Source organism: Oncorhynchus mykiss, chromosome 8, assembly GCF_057628025.1.
Source record: "Oncorhynchus mykiss isolate SJ-2025 chromosome 8, ASM5762802v1, whole genome shotgun sequence".
Lineage (NCBI taxonomy): Eukaryota > Metazoa > Chordata > Actinopteri > Salmoniformes > Salmonidae > Oncorhynchus > Oncorhynchus mykiss.
This window is the reverse complement of record NC_143029.1, coordinates 66,208,872-66,227,613: the sequence shown is the minus strand read 5'-3', so window position 1 is coordinate 66,227,613 and position 18,742 is coordinate 66,208,872. Positions and strand designations below refer to the sequence as shown.

Sequence of the window (18,742 nt, the reverse complement as noted above, 5' to 3'; positions counted from 1 at the left end):
ATACTTGGATTAATTTAGGTTACTCTAACTTCCGCGACGCATATAAGGCCCTGCCCCGCCCCCCTTTCGGAAAAGCTGACCACGACTCCATTTTGTTGATCCCTGCCTACAGACAGAAACTAAAACAAGAGGCTCCCACGCTGAGGTCTGTCCAACGCTGGTCCGACCAAGCTGACTCCACACTCCAAGACTGCTTCCATCACGTGGACTGGGAGATGTTTCGTATTGCGTCAGATAACAACATTGACGAATACGCTGATTCGGTGTGCGAGTTCATTAGAACGTGCGTTGAAGATGTCGTTCCCATAGCAACGATTAAAACATTCCCTAACCAGAAACCGTGGATTGATGGCAGCATTCGTGTGAAACTGAAAGCGCGAACCACTGCTTTTAATCAGGGCAAGGGGTCTGGTAACATGACCGAATACAAACAGTGAAGCTATTCCCTCCGCAAGGCTATCAAACAAGCTAAGCGCCAGTACAGAGACAAAGTAGAATCTCAATTCAACGGCTCAGACACAAGAGGCATGTGGCAGGGTCTACAGTCAATCACGGACTACAGGAAGAAATCCAGCCCAGTCACGGACCAGGATGTCTTGCTCCCAGGCAGACTAAATAACTTTTTTGCCCGCTTTGAGGACAATACAGTGCCACTGACACAGCCTGCAACGAAAACATGCGGTCTCTCCTTCACTGCAGCCGAGGTGAGTAAGACATTTAAACGTGTTAACCCTCGCAAGGCTGCAGGCCCAGACGGCATCCCCAGCCGCGCCCTCAGAGCATGCGCAGACCAGCTGGCCGGTGTGTTTACGGACATATTCAATCAATCCCTATACCAGTCTGCTGTTCCCACATGCTTCAAGAGGGCCACCATTGTTCCTGTTCCCAAGAAAGCTAAGGTAACTGAGCTAAACGACTACCGCCCCGTAGCACTCACATCCGTCATCATGAAGTGCTTTGAGAGACTAGTCAAGGACCATATCACCTCCACCCTACCTGACACCCTAGACCCACTCCAATTTGCTTACCGCCCAAATAGGTCCACAGACGATGCAATCTCAACCACACTGCACACTGCCCTAACCCATCTGGACAAGAGGAATACCTATGTGAGAATGCTGTTCATCGACTACAGCTCGGCATTCAACACCATAGTACCCTCCAAGCTCGTCATCAAGCTCGAGACCCTGGGTCTCGACCCCGCCCTGTGCAACTGGGTACTGGACTTCCTGACGGGCCGCCCCCATGTGGTGAGGGTAGGCAACAACATCTCCTCCCCGCTGATCCTCAACACTGGGGCCCCACAAGGGTGCGTTCTGAGCCCTCTCCTGTACTCCCTGTTCACCCACAACTGCGTGGCCACGCACGCCTCCAACTCAATCATCAAGTTTGCGGACGACACAACAGTGGTAGGCTTGATTACCAACAACGACGAGACGGCCTACAGGGAGGAGGTGAGGGCCCTCGGAGTGTGGTGTCAGGAAAATAACCTCACACTCAACGTCAACAAAACTAAGGAGATGATTGTGGACTTCAGGAAACAGCAGAGGGAACACCCCCCTATCCACATCAATGAAACAGTAGTGGAGAGGGTAGCAAGTTTTAAGTTCCTCGGCATACACATCACAGACAAACTGAATTGGTCCACTCACACAGACAGCATCGTGAAGAAGGCGCAGCAGCGCCTCTTCAACCTCAGGAGGCTGAAGAAATTCGGCTTGTCACCAAAAGCACTCACAAACTTCTACAGATGCACAATCGAGAGCATCCTGGCAGGCTGTATCACCGCCTGGTATGGCAACTGCACCGCCCTCAACCGTAAGGCTCTCCAGAGGGTAGTGAGGTCTGCACAACGCATCACCGGGGGCAAACTACCTGCCCTCCAGGACACCTACACCACCCGATGTCACAGGAAGGCCATAAAGATCATCAAGGACATCAACCACCCGAGCCACTGCCTGTTCACCCCGCTATCATCCAGAAGGCGAGGTCAGTACAGGTGCATCAAAGCTGGGACCGAGAGACTGAAAAACAGCTTCTATCTCAAGGCCATCAGACTGCTAAACAGCCACCACTAACACTGAGTGGCTGCTGCCAACACTGACACTGACTCAACTCCAGCCACTTTAATAATGGGAATTGATGGGAAATGATGTAAATATATCACTAGCCACTTTAAACAATGCTACCTTATATAATGTTACTTACCCTACATTATTCATCTCATATGCATACGTATATACTGTACTCTATATCATCGACTGTATCCTTATGTAATACATGTATCACTAGCCACTTTAAACTATGCCACTTTGTTTACATACTCATCTCATTTGTACATACTGTACTCGATACCATCTACTGTATCTTGCCTATGCTGCTCTGTACCATCACTCATTCATATATCCTTATGTACATATTCTTTATCCCCTTACACTGTGTACAAGACAGTAGTTTTGGAATTGTTAGTTAGATTACTTGTTATTACTGCATTGTCGGAACTAGAAGCACAAGCATTTCGCTACACTCGCATTAACATCTGCTAACCATGTGTATGTGACAAATAAAATTTGATTTGATTTGAGCTGCTCGAGGGTCAGTCACTTTTATCTCACTTAAGAAATAGTGTCGGGGCCTCCCGGGTGGCGCAGTGGTTAAGGGTGCTGTACTGCAGCGCCAGCTGTGCCATCAGAGTCCATGGCTCTGTCGTAACCGGCCGCGACCGGGAGGTCCGTGGGGCGACGCACAATTGGCCTAGCGTCGTCCGGGTTAGGGAGGGATTGGTCGGTAGGGATCTCCTTGTCTCATCGCGCACCAGCGACTCCTGTGGCGGCCCGGGCGCAGTGCGCGATAGCCAAGGGTGCCAGGTGCATGGTGTAGCCTCCGACACATTGGTGCGGCTGGCTTCCGGGTTGGATGCGCGCTGTGTTAAGAAGCAGTACGGCTGGTTGGGTTGTGTATCGGAGGACGCATGACATTCAGCCTTCGTCTCTCCCGAGCCCGTACGGGAGTTGTAGAAATGAGACAAGATAGTAGCTACTACAACAATTGGATTCCACGAAATTGGGGAGAAAAAGGGGGTAAAAAAAAATTTTTTTTTTTTAAAAAGAAATAGTGTCAAGTGCAAAAGACCGCATTCTCTCCATCTGTAAAAATCTTGTTTATCCAAGCCATGTTTTCTGGAAGTTATCCCATTCCTTATAATTGTACTGAATGATGTGATGCCTTTCTGCGTCCATTGTTTAAACCTGCTGTCCTGAGTTGCAGGGATGAAGCTGGGGTCGTATGCGGGCCAACTCAGCAGTTTGAGCTCTCTAAATTATTTTGTTTATCTACCCTAAACCATGTCTTCAGAGAGAAATTAATCCACTGATTTTGTCTATTGTATATTTATTTTACCACGTCCTCATTTCCCAAAACTGACTGTATGGGTATCTCTGTCAAAGTAGTCTTCCATTTGGATTCGTATTCTGAATTGCACCAACACACCAGAGGTCTCAATTGGGCTGACACATAATAATATTTTAGGTTTGGTAAGGCCATACCCCCACAGTTTTTTGGTAACTGTAATGTTGTATATCTAGTTATTGGTCTTTTACTGTTCCAGATAAACATTGATATCCATTTATCCCATTCCCTAAACTGTTTAGGTGGGATTTCTATGGGCAGTGATTGGAACAAATACAGTAACCTTGGCAGGATGTTCATTTTGATGGTTTCAATTCTACCACTAAGATCTAAGGGAAGTGAATTCCACCTGTCTAGGTCATCATATATTTTCTTGTTAATGTGATCGTAATTCAGGCAATAAAGTGTGGGTGTATCTTCTGGTAGATACACTCCAAGATATTTAATGGATGAAGAGGTCCAGGTGAAGTTATACCTACTCTTCAGCTCTTCCTGTGGGGTATAATTATATACTAGGGCCTGGGTCTTGTGTACGTTAAGCACATGAATATGTTCCAAATGTTTGTTAAACATCCATCAATCTAGGTACACTTGAGCCTGGGTCTTTAAGGAATAACAGAACGTCATCAGCATACATACATATCTTATGTTCACTGTCTCTTATTATTCCCTCTAAGGTTGGGTCCTGTCTTATTGCCTGTGCTAATGGTTCGAGGTACAAGGAGAAGAGCGTGGGTGAAAGATTACAGCCTTGTCTTGCCCCTCACTCTAATTTTATCGTTCGTGTCAAATTTCCATTTATCTTTATTCTAGCGGTCGGACATGAATACAGTGTTTTGATGCACTGTATCACTTCTTTGTTGAAACCAAATCTTTCCATAACTTGGAATAGGTAATCCCATCCCACTGAAACAAATTATTTTTCTGCATCTAGGCTGATTAATATTGCACTTGTCTTATTCTGAGTAATGTGGTCCATGACATGTAGTGTTCTCCTTATATTGTCCTGTGTCTGCCTATTTTGTATGAAACCAGTTTGATCTCCGTCAATCAATTCTGGGATTATGTTCTCCATTCATTTGGCTATTATTGATGCATATAGTTTATAATCTGTGTTAAGAATTGCGATAAGTCTATATGAACTGCATTCTTTCTCATCTTTATCCTCTTTTGGGATTACAGATATGATGGCCTCTCTCCAAGACGGTGGGAGACCCCCCTCCCTCAGAGTCCAGTTAAAACAGGCCTTAAGTAGAGGTGCTAATTGTTCTCTGAAGGTCTTGAACCATTCTGAAGGGAAGCCATCAGTGGCTGGAGACTTGTTGACTTTTTGTTGAGATTTTGCTTTATTAATTTCTTCTGTGGATATTTCTAAAGTTAGTCTATCATTTTGCTCTGTCCCAATTGACGGGAGATCAAGTGAGTTCAAAAAGTGCTCTATTGTCTGTGCATCTGCCTTCTCTGGTTGCTTGTACAGATTTGTGTAATATGATTCAAATGCATTCTGTATTTCATCTCATTTGCATGTGATCTTTTTTGTTTTGGGGTCTTTAATTTTGAAAATGGTATTCTGTGCTTGTTATTTCGTGAGTCTCCATGCTAGTAATTTGGTTTCCTTTGAGCTTGCTTCATAATATCGTTGTTTCAGGAACCTAAGCTTTTTCTCTAATTCTTCTCTATAAATCTGGGTAATTTCCTGTTTTACCTTTTGAATCTCTCGTAATATAAGAGGGTCTTTGTATTGACTATGAGATCGTTCTAAGTTTCTTAGGGTTTCCTGTAATTTCAGCATTCAGCAGTTTCTGTGCTTTAATATTTTTCTTGAGAGATGATGTGGCTATGATCTTCCCTCTAATAACCACCTTAGCTGCATCCCACAATATAGCAGGAGATACTTTCCCATTATCATTATTCTCCAGATAGATGTTCAATTCTGTCTTTATTGATTCCTTGAATGCTGGATCATTCAGCATGCTTGTATTAAGTCTCCATATAGTATTTATTGGTTTGCTATCAAGGTGAAAAGTTAAGTAAACTCCATTATGATCTGATAAGTCGCTCTGCCCGATCCTACAATCCTTAAGCCTGTGTCTATCTGCACTGTACATAAAAAAGTAGTCTAACCTGGAGTATTCAGTGTGGCGGGCTGAGTAAAAAGTATATTACTTATTGGTCTTGTGTGTGTCACGCCATACATCGAGCAGTCCTAGATCCTGCAGTATCCTATTGATCTTTTTGGCAACTAGGCTCATTTTCCTATTTTGGTTTGTGCTGTCCAGTTTTGAGTTTAGAATTGCGTTAAAGTCCCCTCCACAGATAAGAGTGCCAGTGGTTTCTGTGGCAATTAAATCAAACACATTCCCGTAGAAGACCATTACTTCTCTTGATGGCACTCCCCAGTCCGTTTACATTGAGACTTATGACCTTACTTCTCTTGATGTCACTCCCCAGTCCATTTACATTGAGACTTATGACCTTACTTCTCTTGATGTCACTCCCCAGTTCGTTTACATTGAGACTTATGACCTTACTTCTCTTGATGTCACTCCCCAGTCCATTTACATTGAGACTTATGACCTTACTTCTCTTGATGTCACTCCCCAGTCCATTTACATTGAGACTTATGACCTTAAATTCCCCATGATGCATCGATATAAATAAAAAAAACTGTGCACCATATCTGCCTGCTTATCATGAGCCTAAAAATGAACGACAAATCAAGAACGATAATAAAGTAAACCAAAGTAGGAAAATACTTTGGTATTTGGACTCCCATGTCAGAGGACTGTCTCTTGCCTCTGGGGTTTGAGGGGATGAGCCTGTCCGCAGAACGGGCCCCTCGCTCAGATATGAAAATGCGTGACGTAGTCACAAACAAGACCTGGTGGAACCGAAAATAATAAGGGCGCCTATTTTGTCGCTTATACAGATCGGTTAATTACAAGTGAAAACTATATTGGTCATGCTATACATTCTGCATTGCATTGTGTTGTTGTAGCCTAGGTAGGATACATTTATAGTCCCTAAAAAACAGAATCAATACAGTAGCTTTTTGAGCTGCGTGTCCGGGGACTGGAGCTGACATAACGAAATCATAGGTAGCCTATCTGATCACTTTTTTTCCCACAGTGTAAATTAACACGATATATTATCTTTATAAATGGATGGGTTAATGGGCATACGCTTCTAACTTACATGGAACCCAAACCGGCTGTGCGCGTGCACCATCGTGCATAAATATATTTTGTCCCCCCACACCAAACGTGATCACAACACGCAGGTTAAAATATCAAAACAAACTCTGAACCAATTATATTAATTTGGGGACAGGTCGAAAAACATTAAACATTTATGGCAATTTAGCTAGTTAGCTTGCACTTGCTAGCTAATTTGTCCTATTTAGCTAGCTTGCTGATGCTAGCTAATTTGTCCTGGGATATAAACATTGAGTTGTTATTTTACCTGAAATGCACACGGTCCTCTACTCCGCCAATTAATACACACATAAAACGGTCAACTGAATCGTTTCTAGTCATCTCTCTTCCTTCCAGGCTTTTTCTTCTCCTGACTTTATATTGCAATTGTCAACTTTGTTCAACCTTGTTCGTCTTTCAGTCACCCACGTGCCATCTCCTCATTGGTTATACCATAAACCAATGAGGAGATGGGAGAGACAGGACTTGCAGCATGAACTGTGTCAGAAATAGAACTGATTTCTATTTTAGCCCTTGGCAACACAGACGCTCGTCGGCTCGCGCGAGCAGTGTGGGTGCAATAATTGAATAACATAGATTTCTTAAATTTATTTTGCAACGCTCACAACGCGAGCGGCGTAGTCAGCCAGTTACGCTATACGTCTCGAGTCTGTCTGTCGTCATTGTTCTGTTGCGCAATTACACAACTGGCCTCTCCGCCGCCTAGGCTATTCCTCTTAAATCGTGTGCAGTCCCAGGAAAAAATAGAGTACAAAAGCTGGTTGGACACTTATTTCCACATATTTTATTCACCGAGAACCTATTGGAGGACAAATGCACTCTTGCTTGCGGAATGTAAAATAGGCTACAGCATTAACGAGGGGCGGGGAGTTGGAAAGGAGAAGCCTATAGTAGGCTGCCTATCTAAACACTGAAAGGCTACATCCTGACTAAATACACCATGAGTGGGCTGCTAATGTACCATTCAGGACCTTCTAAACTATCGAGAATAGACCCAAACTGATCCAAATAGTTGTAGAATCAGGCCTAGGCTGTAGTCTATGCAGTTATTTCGGCATGAAACAAAACAGGATGTTTGAGCGGTTATTTAAATTAGCCTAGATCACTGCAGTTTACTAGTCTTGCTAACAACCGCCTCGCTGTGGTCACGTGGGTTGCGAGTCAGCCAGGCTAGCAGTTTACAGCCTATAGACAATAATTGTGTACTCACTTGTTAACAATAATACATTTCTCATTGCACTGTGTTTTTGTAGCCCAGGTAGAAATAATCATTTTCTCATCTAAAAATGTAGGCCTAGGGCTAATCAATAGTGGACAGAGCCAGAACAAAATCAGTTGGGAGAGTTGATTTCTATAAGCAGGCCCGTTTTTTCCCACAGGACCACGCATGCACGTGCATGAATTTAACATTTTAAATTATACTCCACATACATTATCTTCACACATTTGAGATGCTTTTTCCTGACAGATGCAACTCAATAATCAACTAGGCCTATTACCACATGCGTTGACCATAAAGCTGGCTTGACAAATAGGCATATGCAGTTGTGATTTGAAACAATCCACATTTTTTTAAATAAGCTAAATGGTCCTCTGTGGCCAATTCAAACTCTCTGGTAAAGTATTTTGAAGGATTTTAGTAAGTAATTATTATATACATTTTGGCAAAAGATCAATACACTATAGGGGAAGCCGGCATCCGAACAGTGCATTGTTCACCCGCCAACTTTCCTTTTTACTTTGCAAGTGTCTGAAACCAGAGATCTGTATACAATGATAAGGTGATCATGTCTCCTCCCTAACAACGTGAGTCGTTGGTCCAAAGTCGAGAATGCAGGCGACAAGGTTAGGTCTGCATATTAGAAAAGTATTGTGCTTGTTCAGAGCAGATTTTGGCAAAAGTGGGTTCTCTCGCTTCATTTCTTCCTCTCAGCTGAAACTGGAGAGCAAAACAGCACCCCTTTGTCTTACTATAAGTGGCCCATGTATCTGATGCTGTCTGGCCAGAAAAGGTATGACATGCCATATTCTTTTTGCCCAGACAGCATCAGATACAATACATGGTCTACACCAGTGGAGGCTGAGAAAGGGAGGGCAGCTCATAATGGTTGGAGCGGAAGGAATGGAATGGCATCAAACACATGGAAACCATGTTTATTGTGTTTGATACCATTCCACTTATACCAATCCAGCCATTACCACAACCCTGTCCTAACCAATTCAGGTGCCACCAACCTCCTGTGGTCTACACATACTGAGACAGAGGGGCACTGTTTCGCTCACTTGGATGCTTAAATCTGAGAATCTTTGTCGGCATGCGTCTCGGTCAAATAAATAATAAATATTTCTATATTTATTTGGACGGGCAAGGGGGTCCGGTAGGGCGGGCCAGGCCCCCTGGGGCCCGCCCATAACGCTGGCCCAGGCCCCCTGGGGCCCGCCCATAACGCCGGCCCTGATAGTGGAGCAGAATGTAAAACAGGCCTACAGAAAATTAACTGTCAGGGAAAGTTTAAGAGAGAAAGTGCATTGGTGTGATCACTTTTGGCCAGTTATGATAACATTGTTTTACTGATGCATTGCCATTTGCAAACAGTTGCACAGGACAGACAGAGAGATGAGCACAGTAAAACAAGACCCAAAGGACTTGACAACCATTAGAAAAATGGAAATCACTCGCAAACCATTTGAGCAACGAGGCAATATTGACATGCTGTAAAATATGTGCTATATTATTTTTCATTTGGCCTACACATGTACATTGAAGTAGCCTATTATTATCAGTTGTCAATATGACAAAAAACACACACTGAATGGACTTGTTACCACTTTATTAATAGGCAGCATGCAGTAGGATATGTTGATCAGATGATTGCAATGGTGGAAAAAGTATACTTGAGTAAAAGTAAAGATACCATGATAGAAAATGACTCAAGTCGAAGTGAGGCACCCAGTAAAATACTACTCGAGTAAAAATCTAAAAGTATTTGGTTTTAAATATACTTAAGTATCAAAAGTAAGTGTAAATAATTTCAAATTCCTTATATAAAGCAAACCAGACGGCATAATTATAATTATTATTTTTACGGATAGCCAGGGGCACGCTCCAACAGTCAGACATAATTTACAAAGCATGTGTTAAGTGAGTCCGCCAGATCAGAGGCAGTAGGGATGACCTGGGATGTTATCATGCATGATAAGTGTGTAAATTAGACAATTTTCCTGTCCTGCTAAGCATCCAAAATGTAATGAGTACTTTTGGGTGTCAGGGAAAATGTATGGAGTAAAAAGTACATCATTTTTTAGGGATGTGGTGAAGTAAAAGTAAACGTTATCAAAAATATAAATAGTCAAGTAAAGCACAGATACGCCCCCAAAAACGACTTAAATCAAATCACATTTTATTTGTCACATGCACCGAATACATTGGATGGCCTATATAAGTAGTACTTTCAAGTATTTTTACTTAAGTACTTTACACCACTGGTTGATTGACAGGAGTAGGACTGTAGAACAACAAACTCTCCTCTAGTGTTAATACTCACAAAGGTTTTATAGTTAAACTATAGGCTACATAGCCTATCGTTACACTTATACATGTTTACTTTACTTTTATGCTCTATAAATTGACTCCTAATAATTTACTCCAGCATCTTGAGGCAAGTTTGCCACCGGCGGGCTGCAGTAGGGAAGTAAAGTGGAAGTCGAATCCATCACTTCTGTTGTTTGGCTGTTCCATAGCAACATTTGAAAATTAGCTGGATAAGGCTAACTATGAGTAGTGACATGAGGAGCAACAAATTAATATCTGCTTCAAATCGAGCCAAGAAAATCGAGCCAAGAAACAAGCTCCAAACTCACTTGAGTTTGGGAAAACATACAGTAAGGGCACGAAAATAAATAGAAGGGGTCTGCATCAAAAACAAATAGCCTAAGTAAAGTCCATTAGCAGATGCACAGATTTACTAACGATACATATCCATTTTATAATGTAGACTAGACACTATGGGTTAGTCATTAGCGAATGGGTAGTTTTCATTTTGTAGTAGGGAAGTAGAAGAGCCCAAATGTAACAGAATGAGAGGAGAGAGACAGACAGTTAAACAGCCGTCTACCCACAGCATTAACATGGCATCATCTAGTATAAACAACTTATTTTGCCATGTGTCATTTCTAACGAAACACCAAAAACACACAAAAATGCCTTCCACAATACAGGTGTTACAAATGAGATGCCAAGATGGAAAAACAAAAAGACATGATCGTACTCAGCCCGCACCCTGCCACACAAAAATCCAAGAAGTGGGTGACTCCTGTTTGAGTCATGGCTGAGGTACATCATCGATGACTAGGAATGGACCTGGCTGAGCTCAATCACTTCCTTTTACTTACACTTTAGTCATCTAGCAGAAACTCTTATCCAGAGCGACTTACAGGAGCAATTAGGGTTAAGTGCCTTGCTCAAGGGCACATACAGATTGTTTTTCACCTAGTCTGCTCAGGGATTCAAACCCAACAGGCCCAACTGTCTTAACCGCTAGGCTGTCACCCTTAAACCCTCTCTTCATAGCAGAAGCCCCACATGACTTGAACCCCCCCCCCCAAACATTGTCACAGGAATCTCAAGAGCTAAATTGCATAATCCAGCATAAGCATGGCTTCGTCTCTAGTGGAAATCGGTGAAGCTTCAAAGAGGGGGACCTATTACGGCTTTATGAAACAACGTGGTGAGGTAGAGAGAGGACCATGTTTATAACAATCCCCCCCACCACACACACAGACCCTCCTACTCCCCCTTCTGTGAACAAGGGCTTTTTCTACAGCTGGGTAACAAAGCATGACCCAATAATCCTGAAGCCTGACTCAAAGCTGGAACCTCCTCTCTGAGGACTTTATAAGATTCTGCCTGGTGATGAGGAGACTGCTAGGCATGTGTGGGGGATTATACACAAACACACAACCAGCTTTGATTATTCTAATTATGAGTAAAGCCCTGAGTAGATTATGAGCACAGGCTAATATGTGCAATGTGATGAGTTCACATGCAATACGGGACTTTAGAGTTAAGCACACCAGACAAAGGCATATATCTGGGCCAAACTGGTATTCTTGTCTTTCAACTGATTACGCAGTTATACTAATTAATTTTAAAAATCCAAACACTGAATGTATTTATGAGCCACTGCATGCTAACTGTCCTGACTGCAGATGAGTTTGCCCCCATCGACACAAATAAAAAGCGCTGACTAAGGACTTTTGGGCTTACTGTTGCAGCATGTGAATTACAATTCTGGTGAAAAGAAGTGGTGGGCCCATCCAGACATGAGGCAATGGAGAGAGAGAGAGAGAGAGAGAGAGAGAGAGAGAGAGAGAGCGAGAGCTAGCAACAGGCCTGCTCCTGTCCTGTTCTGACAGTTGGCTAAATGTCTCAAGGCAGGTAACAAGGTTTTGGATGACTAGGAGTGGAATGTTCTGTCTGAACTATCAAACAAGCAAGGAAGACATGCCAGTCGTCGAATCTAGACTCACGGAGTATACCAAAAGGTAGAACATAAACGGGCTGCATTCCCAAAGATGACATGTTCCTGGGTTTCTCCACCGCTTCATATAAGCTGTTAGTTTGTAAACATCCCATCTGCTTTGCAGGCCTGGAGCACCAGGCAGAACCCTCTAAATTAAAAATCACATGCCAGGAGACCCACAGCATGGTTAAGATACAGGGAGCTGGTTAGTTCTGGCAGTCACAGAGAGCAAGTAGAAAACTATCCTAAATATTTTGAAGGCACAAGCAACCCTCATCTGTAGCTGGTTTATACCATAGGAATGTATGCACTTTGTAGAAAGGCTTGGTGGTGTAAACAAAGTTAATGTACCATAGTCTTTTTTAGACAAATATAGGATTGGAAATACAAGATGCACACAAAAAAATGGCAGAAAAAGATTTCATTTCTACTTTATAGAAATCTCAGGGACCCATATGTGAACATTTACCTGCTTTCCATTTTGCTCATAAAAAGGTAAACACAGGCCTGTATTGACCCGGAGGAAAAATACATTATTTACGGCTAACACTGGTAAGTGTCTCTTTTGAGGCACATTATAGCTTATATTTCAAGGGACAACTCAGACTCCACTGTGCTGATGTTGGTTGTATTTTCATACTCAGCCACACATTTCCATAGCGAAATCACTTGAGTTCACAAATTGACTGTCTCTTGTCAGACACATATCTGCATAATTCATGTGGATTTTATATTTCTACATGCTATCATATTTCCTTATGCCTTACTGAACTTTGGGATTTATCATAATGTTTTTAGAATTGAATATGGTGTGCTTTATTATTTTCAAGTAATATTGTACAGAAACAATATGAAATCAAAGCATTTCCACATAGGCCAATAGCCCAGTCTTTGCTGTAACCTATAAAAACGTGTTCTAGGCCTATTCCGTTCCCAGTTGTCGGGATCTGTAAACCCACATGTTTATCTGGCTCTTCGCCCTAGCCCCAAACAAAAGTTAATCAAACCCTCCATTGGTTTAGATAATGAGGATTTGATAAGTCTAACATTTTATGGAGGCAGACGCATGAATAAAACAATTGGAGAGAGGAGCCGCTGAATTGTCCCTTGGTCGAAAATAACCCTCAGTGGTGGCTATTTTGCAGTGATCGCATTGGAAATGCGAGACGGATATTGATAATCTCAACTGGAAAGCTATTGTGTAGCAGAGGAGCTACCCTGAGACACATTTTCCCAGCACTAATATGATTTGGTAAAATTTAAGGCATCCGGATCTATTTTAATACTTCTAAACTTGCGTTCGATGCTTGGTTAACATAGCACAAAAAAAATGTCCATACTAGATTGGATACGAGTCCTTTGTCTTGTCCAACTAGCAAATAAACAAAAGATATAGGATTTGGATCAAAGCGGCTTACGTTGGTTTAATTATAATAAGATAACCAATAACCGCCTTTGTCTAACACAAACTACCCTTTATCTATCAAAAAGACACAACCGAGTTGTAAAATAATAAAAATGTAAAACTGACTAATGGAGATCCATTTTATTCGCGTGTGTTAGATCCCCTCAGCGGCCAGTCCGGCGCACGGAAAGCGTAGCCTTCCATACTGTAGCCCTAGACGACGGAAAAAAAGTGCTAAATGTTGCCAACACATAGCTGGGTCGGCTCAATCGACTCAACGTAATGTGAAGCGAGTCAGTGCTATATTGAGGCTATGGAAATTATACTTTGTCTCAGTTCGTGAGGTTAAAACCAGTCACATTTTAACAAACGGCTACAATAAAGGCTCCTCAACTGACAGCCCTTTAATTTATTAACAGCTAAACAGATACAGACCAACATATCCTGCTTTCTACTGAAACAGAGTAGCCTAGCCAGACATCTGAATTTGCAAATCGAATGTAGATCATTCTGCTCACTTAATTCGAACCGAACCAAATTAATATTGGCGTATGCTAAAATTGCATCAACATAGACCAGGTTTTCAATACTTTTGTTTGTATGGAAAAACTTATAATTCCTAGAAGCCATCCGACCCTTCCTTGACCGAGTTAGCTGGTACAGATTCATGTGAAAAGCTGTTTAAGAGGAGAAGAGGGACAAGGGCAAAGTGCTGCTTTTGTTCCACTTACCGACTTGTAAGACATTTTCCACACAACCAGTCTCCAAAAGTCGTATGCCTCGGCGGAAAGGCAGTCCATCTCCGGTGCCCGCTGCCCCGGCGGCGGCCGTCGTATTGGTAACCCCTCCAGGGACAGACCCGGATCCAGCGGGAGCCACTGTGCCCACCGCCGGACCCTCTTCGCCTGCGACGCGGCACTGAAACGACGAATACATACATATTTCCCTTTCGTTCCTCGGAAAGGACCAGTAGACTATACGGCGCTGTACGGGCTCTGGGATCCGCTCGAAGCGCTCCTCCACCCTCTCAAAGGCCCATTTCTCCGCTACAGCCTTCGCGGCACAGTCCAACAGAGATTCCGGGCAGCGAAACCGAGAGTTCGGAAAACCCGGACCAGGCCCCGGACCAGGCCCTCGAGGAGCCGGGCGCAAGCACGGTCGCTTGCTGGCCGGGGGTAAAGATAGATGAAGTGGCGGCTGAGGCGGTAGCTCTCCACGTCCCTCCGCCATGACGTCCAGATAAACACTGAGAACAGACGACCAGCTTCAGAATTGCACAAATGAGACACTGCACAACCGGAGAGGAGGGAGTGGGGTTGAGGGGGTGTATACGTCACCACCAATAACAAACACTCCCCAATCGCGATACTGCACTGACAACGCGCCACCGCTACTGGCCTCTTGGTGTGTGTGTGTGTGTGTGTGTGTGTGTGTGTGCGTGCGTGCGTGCGTGCGTGCGTGTGTGTGTGTGTGTGTGTGCAGTGCCGCCTCTAGCCTTCTGGGGGCCCTAGGCGAGATTCTATCATTTATTCCATGGTGAGAAAGTTTTGAAGCTAATTTCCTGCAATTCTACACATTTTGCCATGATTAATGCCATGTTCATATGATATCTGTTTGAGAGTGACTACAAAAGCAATGGGGGCCCCCTGGAGGTTTAGGGCCCCTGAGCACATGCCCTGTATGGCAGTTGGTAATTTGGTAATGAATAGGCCTACTACAAGATTTAGATAGCTGGCTAGACTACCTAACCTAGCAATTTTAAATAATTAGCTGACATTTGCTAATTGGGTGACTAGCATAACAACTGGACAACTGCTGATGCACTAGCAAATCCCGAACTTGCACCCTGTGTATTTATACTTTTCTAACTCTCAACAGTAAACTGACACTCTGACTGAGTTCATAAACCGGACGCAGCACGTAGTCTGCCTGTTGGTTTGGTTGGTGTATAGGAAGAGGTGGCTCTGTGTGTGCAGTCTGCAACAAGACAGACACATCATGCTCACCTCAACTTCAACCTTAGCCTATATATTCAAATTATGAATGACAACCAAAATAACCACATTAGTGTCCAATAAATCATAAAGAATGTTTTGAAATAAACATGACATTATGGAAATAAAATGAACACATCCAAGTAGTGAAAACTTCCCTCCAGTAAATCCCTGCCTATGCTGTATAGACCTATTTTACTAATAAGTATCTTTCTTTAAGATGTATTGCAAGCACTGACTTGCAAATCAAATTTACACCATTTACTTCTAGAATAAATGTCAATGTTTCCAATGCAGCAAATACTCACTGGGTGTCAGATCTGGTGAATTGACAGGCCATATTCACAAACATTTACAAATATGCCAGGACTGAGAAGAGGACATATATTCAAACATTTAAATTAATTAAATAATATCCATAATAATATTCACCAAGATACAGTGCATTTGAAAAGTGTTCAGACCCCTTCACTGTTTCCACATTTAGTTACGTTACAGCTTTATTCTAAAATGTATTCAATAGTTTTTTCCCCCTTCATCAATCTACACACAATACCCCATAATGACAAAGCAAAAACAGGATATAACAACAACAAAAAATGAAATATAACATATTATATATATATATTACATAAGTATTCACAGACCCTTTAGTCAGTACTTTGTTGAAGCACCTTTGGCAACGATTACAGCCTCAACTCTTCTTGGGTATGACTCTACAAGCTTGGCACAAATGTATTTGGGGAGTTTCTCCCATTTTTCTCTGCAGGTTGGATGGGGAGCGTCGCTGCACAGCTATTTTTACATCTCTCCAGAGATGTTCGATCGGGTTCAAGTCCGAGCTCTGGCTGGAGGGCTGGAGTTCTGGCTGGACCACTCAAGGACAATCAGAGACTTGTCCTAAAGCCACTCCTGTATTGTCTTGTCTGTGTATTTCGGGTCGTTGTCCTGTTGGAAGGTGAACCTTTGCCCCAGTCCTGAGTGCTTTGGAGCAGGTTTTCATCAAGGATCTCTCTGTACTTTGCTCCGTTCATCTTTCCCTTGACACCTGACTAGTCTCCCAGTCCCTGCCGCTGAAAAACATCCCCACAGCATGATGCTGCCACCACCATGCATCACTGTAGGGATGGTACTAGGTTTCCTCCAGACGTGGCGCTTGGCATTCAGGCCAAAGAGTTCAATCTTGGTTTCATCATACCAGAGAGTCCTTTAGGTGCCTTCTGGCAAACTCCCAAGCGGGCTATCATGTGCCTTTTACTGAGGAGTGGCTTCCGTAGGGCCACTCTACCATAAAGGCCTGATTGATGGAGTGCTGCAGAGATGGTTGTCCTTCTGGAAGGTTCCCCTTTATCTCCACAGAGGAACTCTGGAGCTCTGTCAGAGTGACCATCAGGTTGTTGGTCACATCTCTGACCAATGCCCGATTGCTCAGTTTGGCCAGGCAGCCAGCTCTAGGAAGAGTCTCGGTGGTTCCAAACCCTTTCCATTTAAGAATGACAGATGCCACTGTGTTCTTGGGGACCTTCAATGCTACATAATTATTTTGGTACCCTTCCCCAGATCTGTACCTCGACACAATCCTGTGTCGGCGGTCTACAAACAATTCCTTTGACCTTATGGCTTGGTTTTTGCTCTGACTTGCACTGTCAACTCTGGGGCCTTATATAGAATTTGTGGAGTGGTTAAAAACGAGTTTTAATGACTCCAATCTAAGTGTACGTAAACTTCCGACTTCAACTGTAGACAGGTGTGTGCCTTTCCAAATCATGTCCAATCAATTTAATTTACCACAGATGGACTCAAATCAAGTTGTAGAAACATCACAAGGATGATCAATGGAAACAGAATGCACTTGAGCTCAATTTAGAGTCTCATGTCAAAGGGTCTGAATACTTATGTAAATAAAATAAACATTTCTAAAACCCTGTTTTCGCTTTGTCATTATGGGGTATTGTGTCTAGATTGATTAGTGAAAACAAATATTGAATACACGTTACAGCCTTTAGAATAAGGCTGTAACGTAACAAAATGTGGGAAAAAAGTGAAGGGGTCTGAATACCTTCTGAATGCACCGTATGTAAAATACTCATATTGTATATACAACTGGCACATTATAGTCAATACCGTATGTGGCGTGAGTAACTACCAATGTAAAAAATAACCTACAGTATGTAGTCTAAAACCTCTTTAGCAGACTAATACACGGATGATTTAGGACGACCTCTTGTGCACTCTTTTCTTCGAAAATGTAATGGGTGGGTGTTGGTGGCAGGGAAGTCAGGCGCAGGAGATTCGAACTTGGTATAAACGGAGTTGTTTAATCAGTGCTTCACAAAACTCCAAAACCAAAATGACAAAATAATAAAAAGTGGGTACAAAACCTGTCGCGCACCAATACATAAACATACAATAAAACAATCTCCGACAAGGACATGAGGGGAAACAGAGGGTTAAATACACAACATGTTATTGATGGGATTGGGACCCAGGTGTGAAGGAAGACAAGACAAAACCAATGGAAAATGAAAAATGGATCAGTGATGGCTAGAAGGTCGGTGACGTCGACCGCCGAACATCGCCCGAACAAGGAGAGGGACCGACTTCGGTGGAAGTCGTGACAGAAAACTGAAAACACTGGTAAAAATAAGCATGGTACATAATCAGAAACGGGTAAAAATAAGCATGGTACATGATCAGAAACTGGTAAAAATAAGCATTGTACATAATCAGAAACTGGTAAAAATAAGCATTGTACATAATCAGAAAGCCCTGAATAAGTATACATATTATCTCCAATAATGAAGTTTAAATCAGCAAGTGTCTCTGATCAATCATGCAGTCCTCATTTAGAGACAGTGACAAACATTATCAATGCTCGATTAAACCCAGACTGAGTGACTGAGTGGTATTTGCTCCAATTAACATTGTTATGAATAATTCATACAATGGGAATTCACAAACTGTACACACAAAATGAGGCTGTGTGTGTTTGGGAGATTCATAACATTGCCTTGGCTTGTCACAATGATATACTTTTTAAAAACTTTTTTTAAATTGTCATTTTAGTCACCCAGGACTAACTAGGTGAATAGGGAATAGGGAATCGTGAATTTACAGTTGTTTTACTTTTAATCAAACACCTTTTTAGTCAGTCTGTGTACATGAAAAATAAATATGTTCATCTATATTTGAAGTCAC

General features: G+C 42.7%; 1 protein-coding gene across 4 annotated transcripts in view; it reads right to left on the bottom strand.

Moving 5' to 3' along the window:
* Positions 1-14,910, bottom strand: part of zswim5 (zinc finger, SWIM-type containing 5) — a 69,089-nt gene extending 54,179 nt beyond the window's left edge. Inside the window, exon 1 of one of the 4 annotated variants that reach the window (XM_090182305.1) lies at positions 14,282-14,910. In XM_090182305.1, the coding sequence (XP_090038431.1) occupies positions 14,282-14,780 (499 nt within the window). In that variant the 5' untranslated portion in view covers positions 14,781-14,910. The remainder of the gene's footprint in view (positions 1-14,281) is intronic. The other 3 variants (XM_021613288.3, XM_021613287.3, XM_021613289.3) reach the window with 3 other exon arrangements.
* Between the last annotated feature and the right edge of the window lie 3,832 nt (positions 14,911-18,742).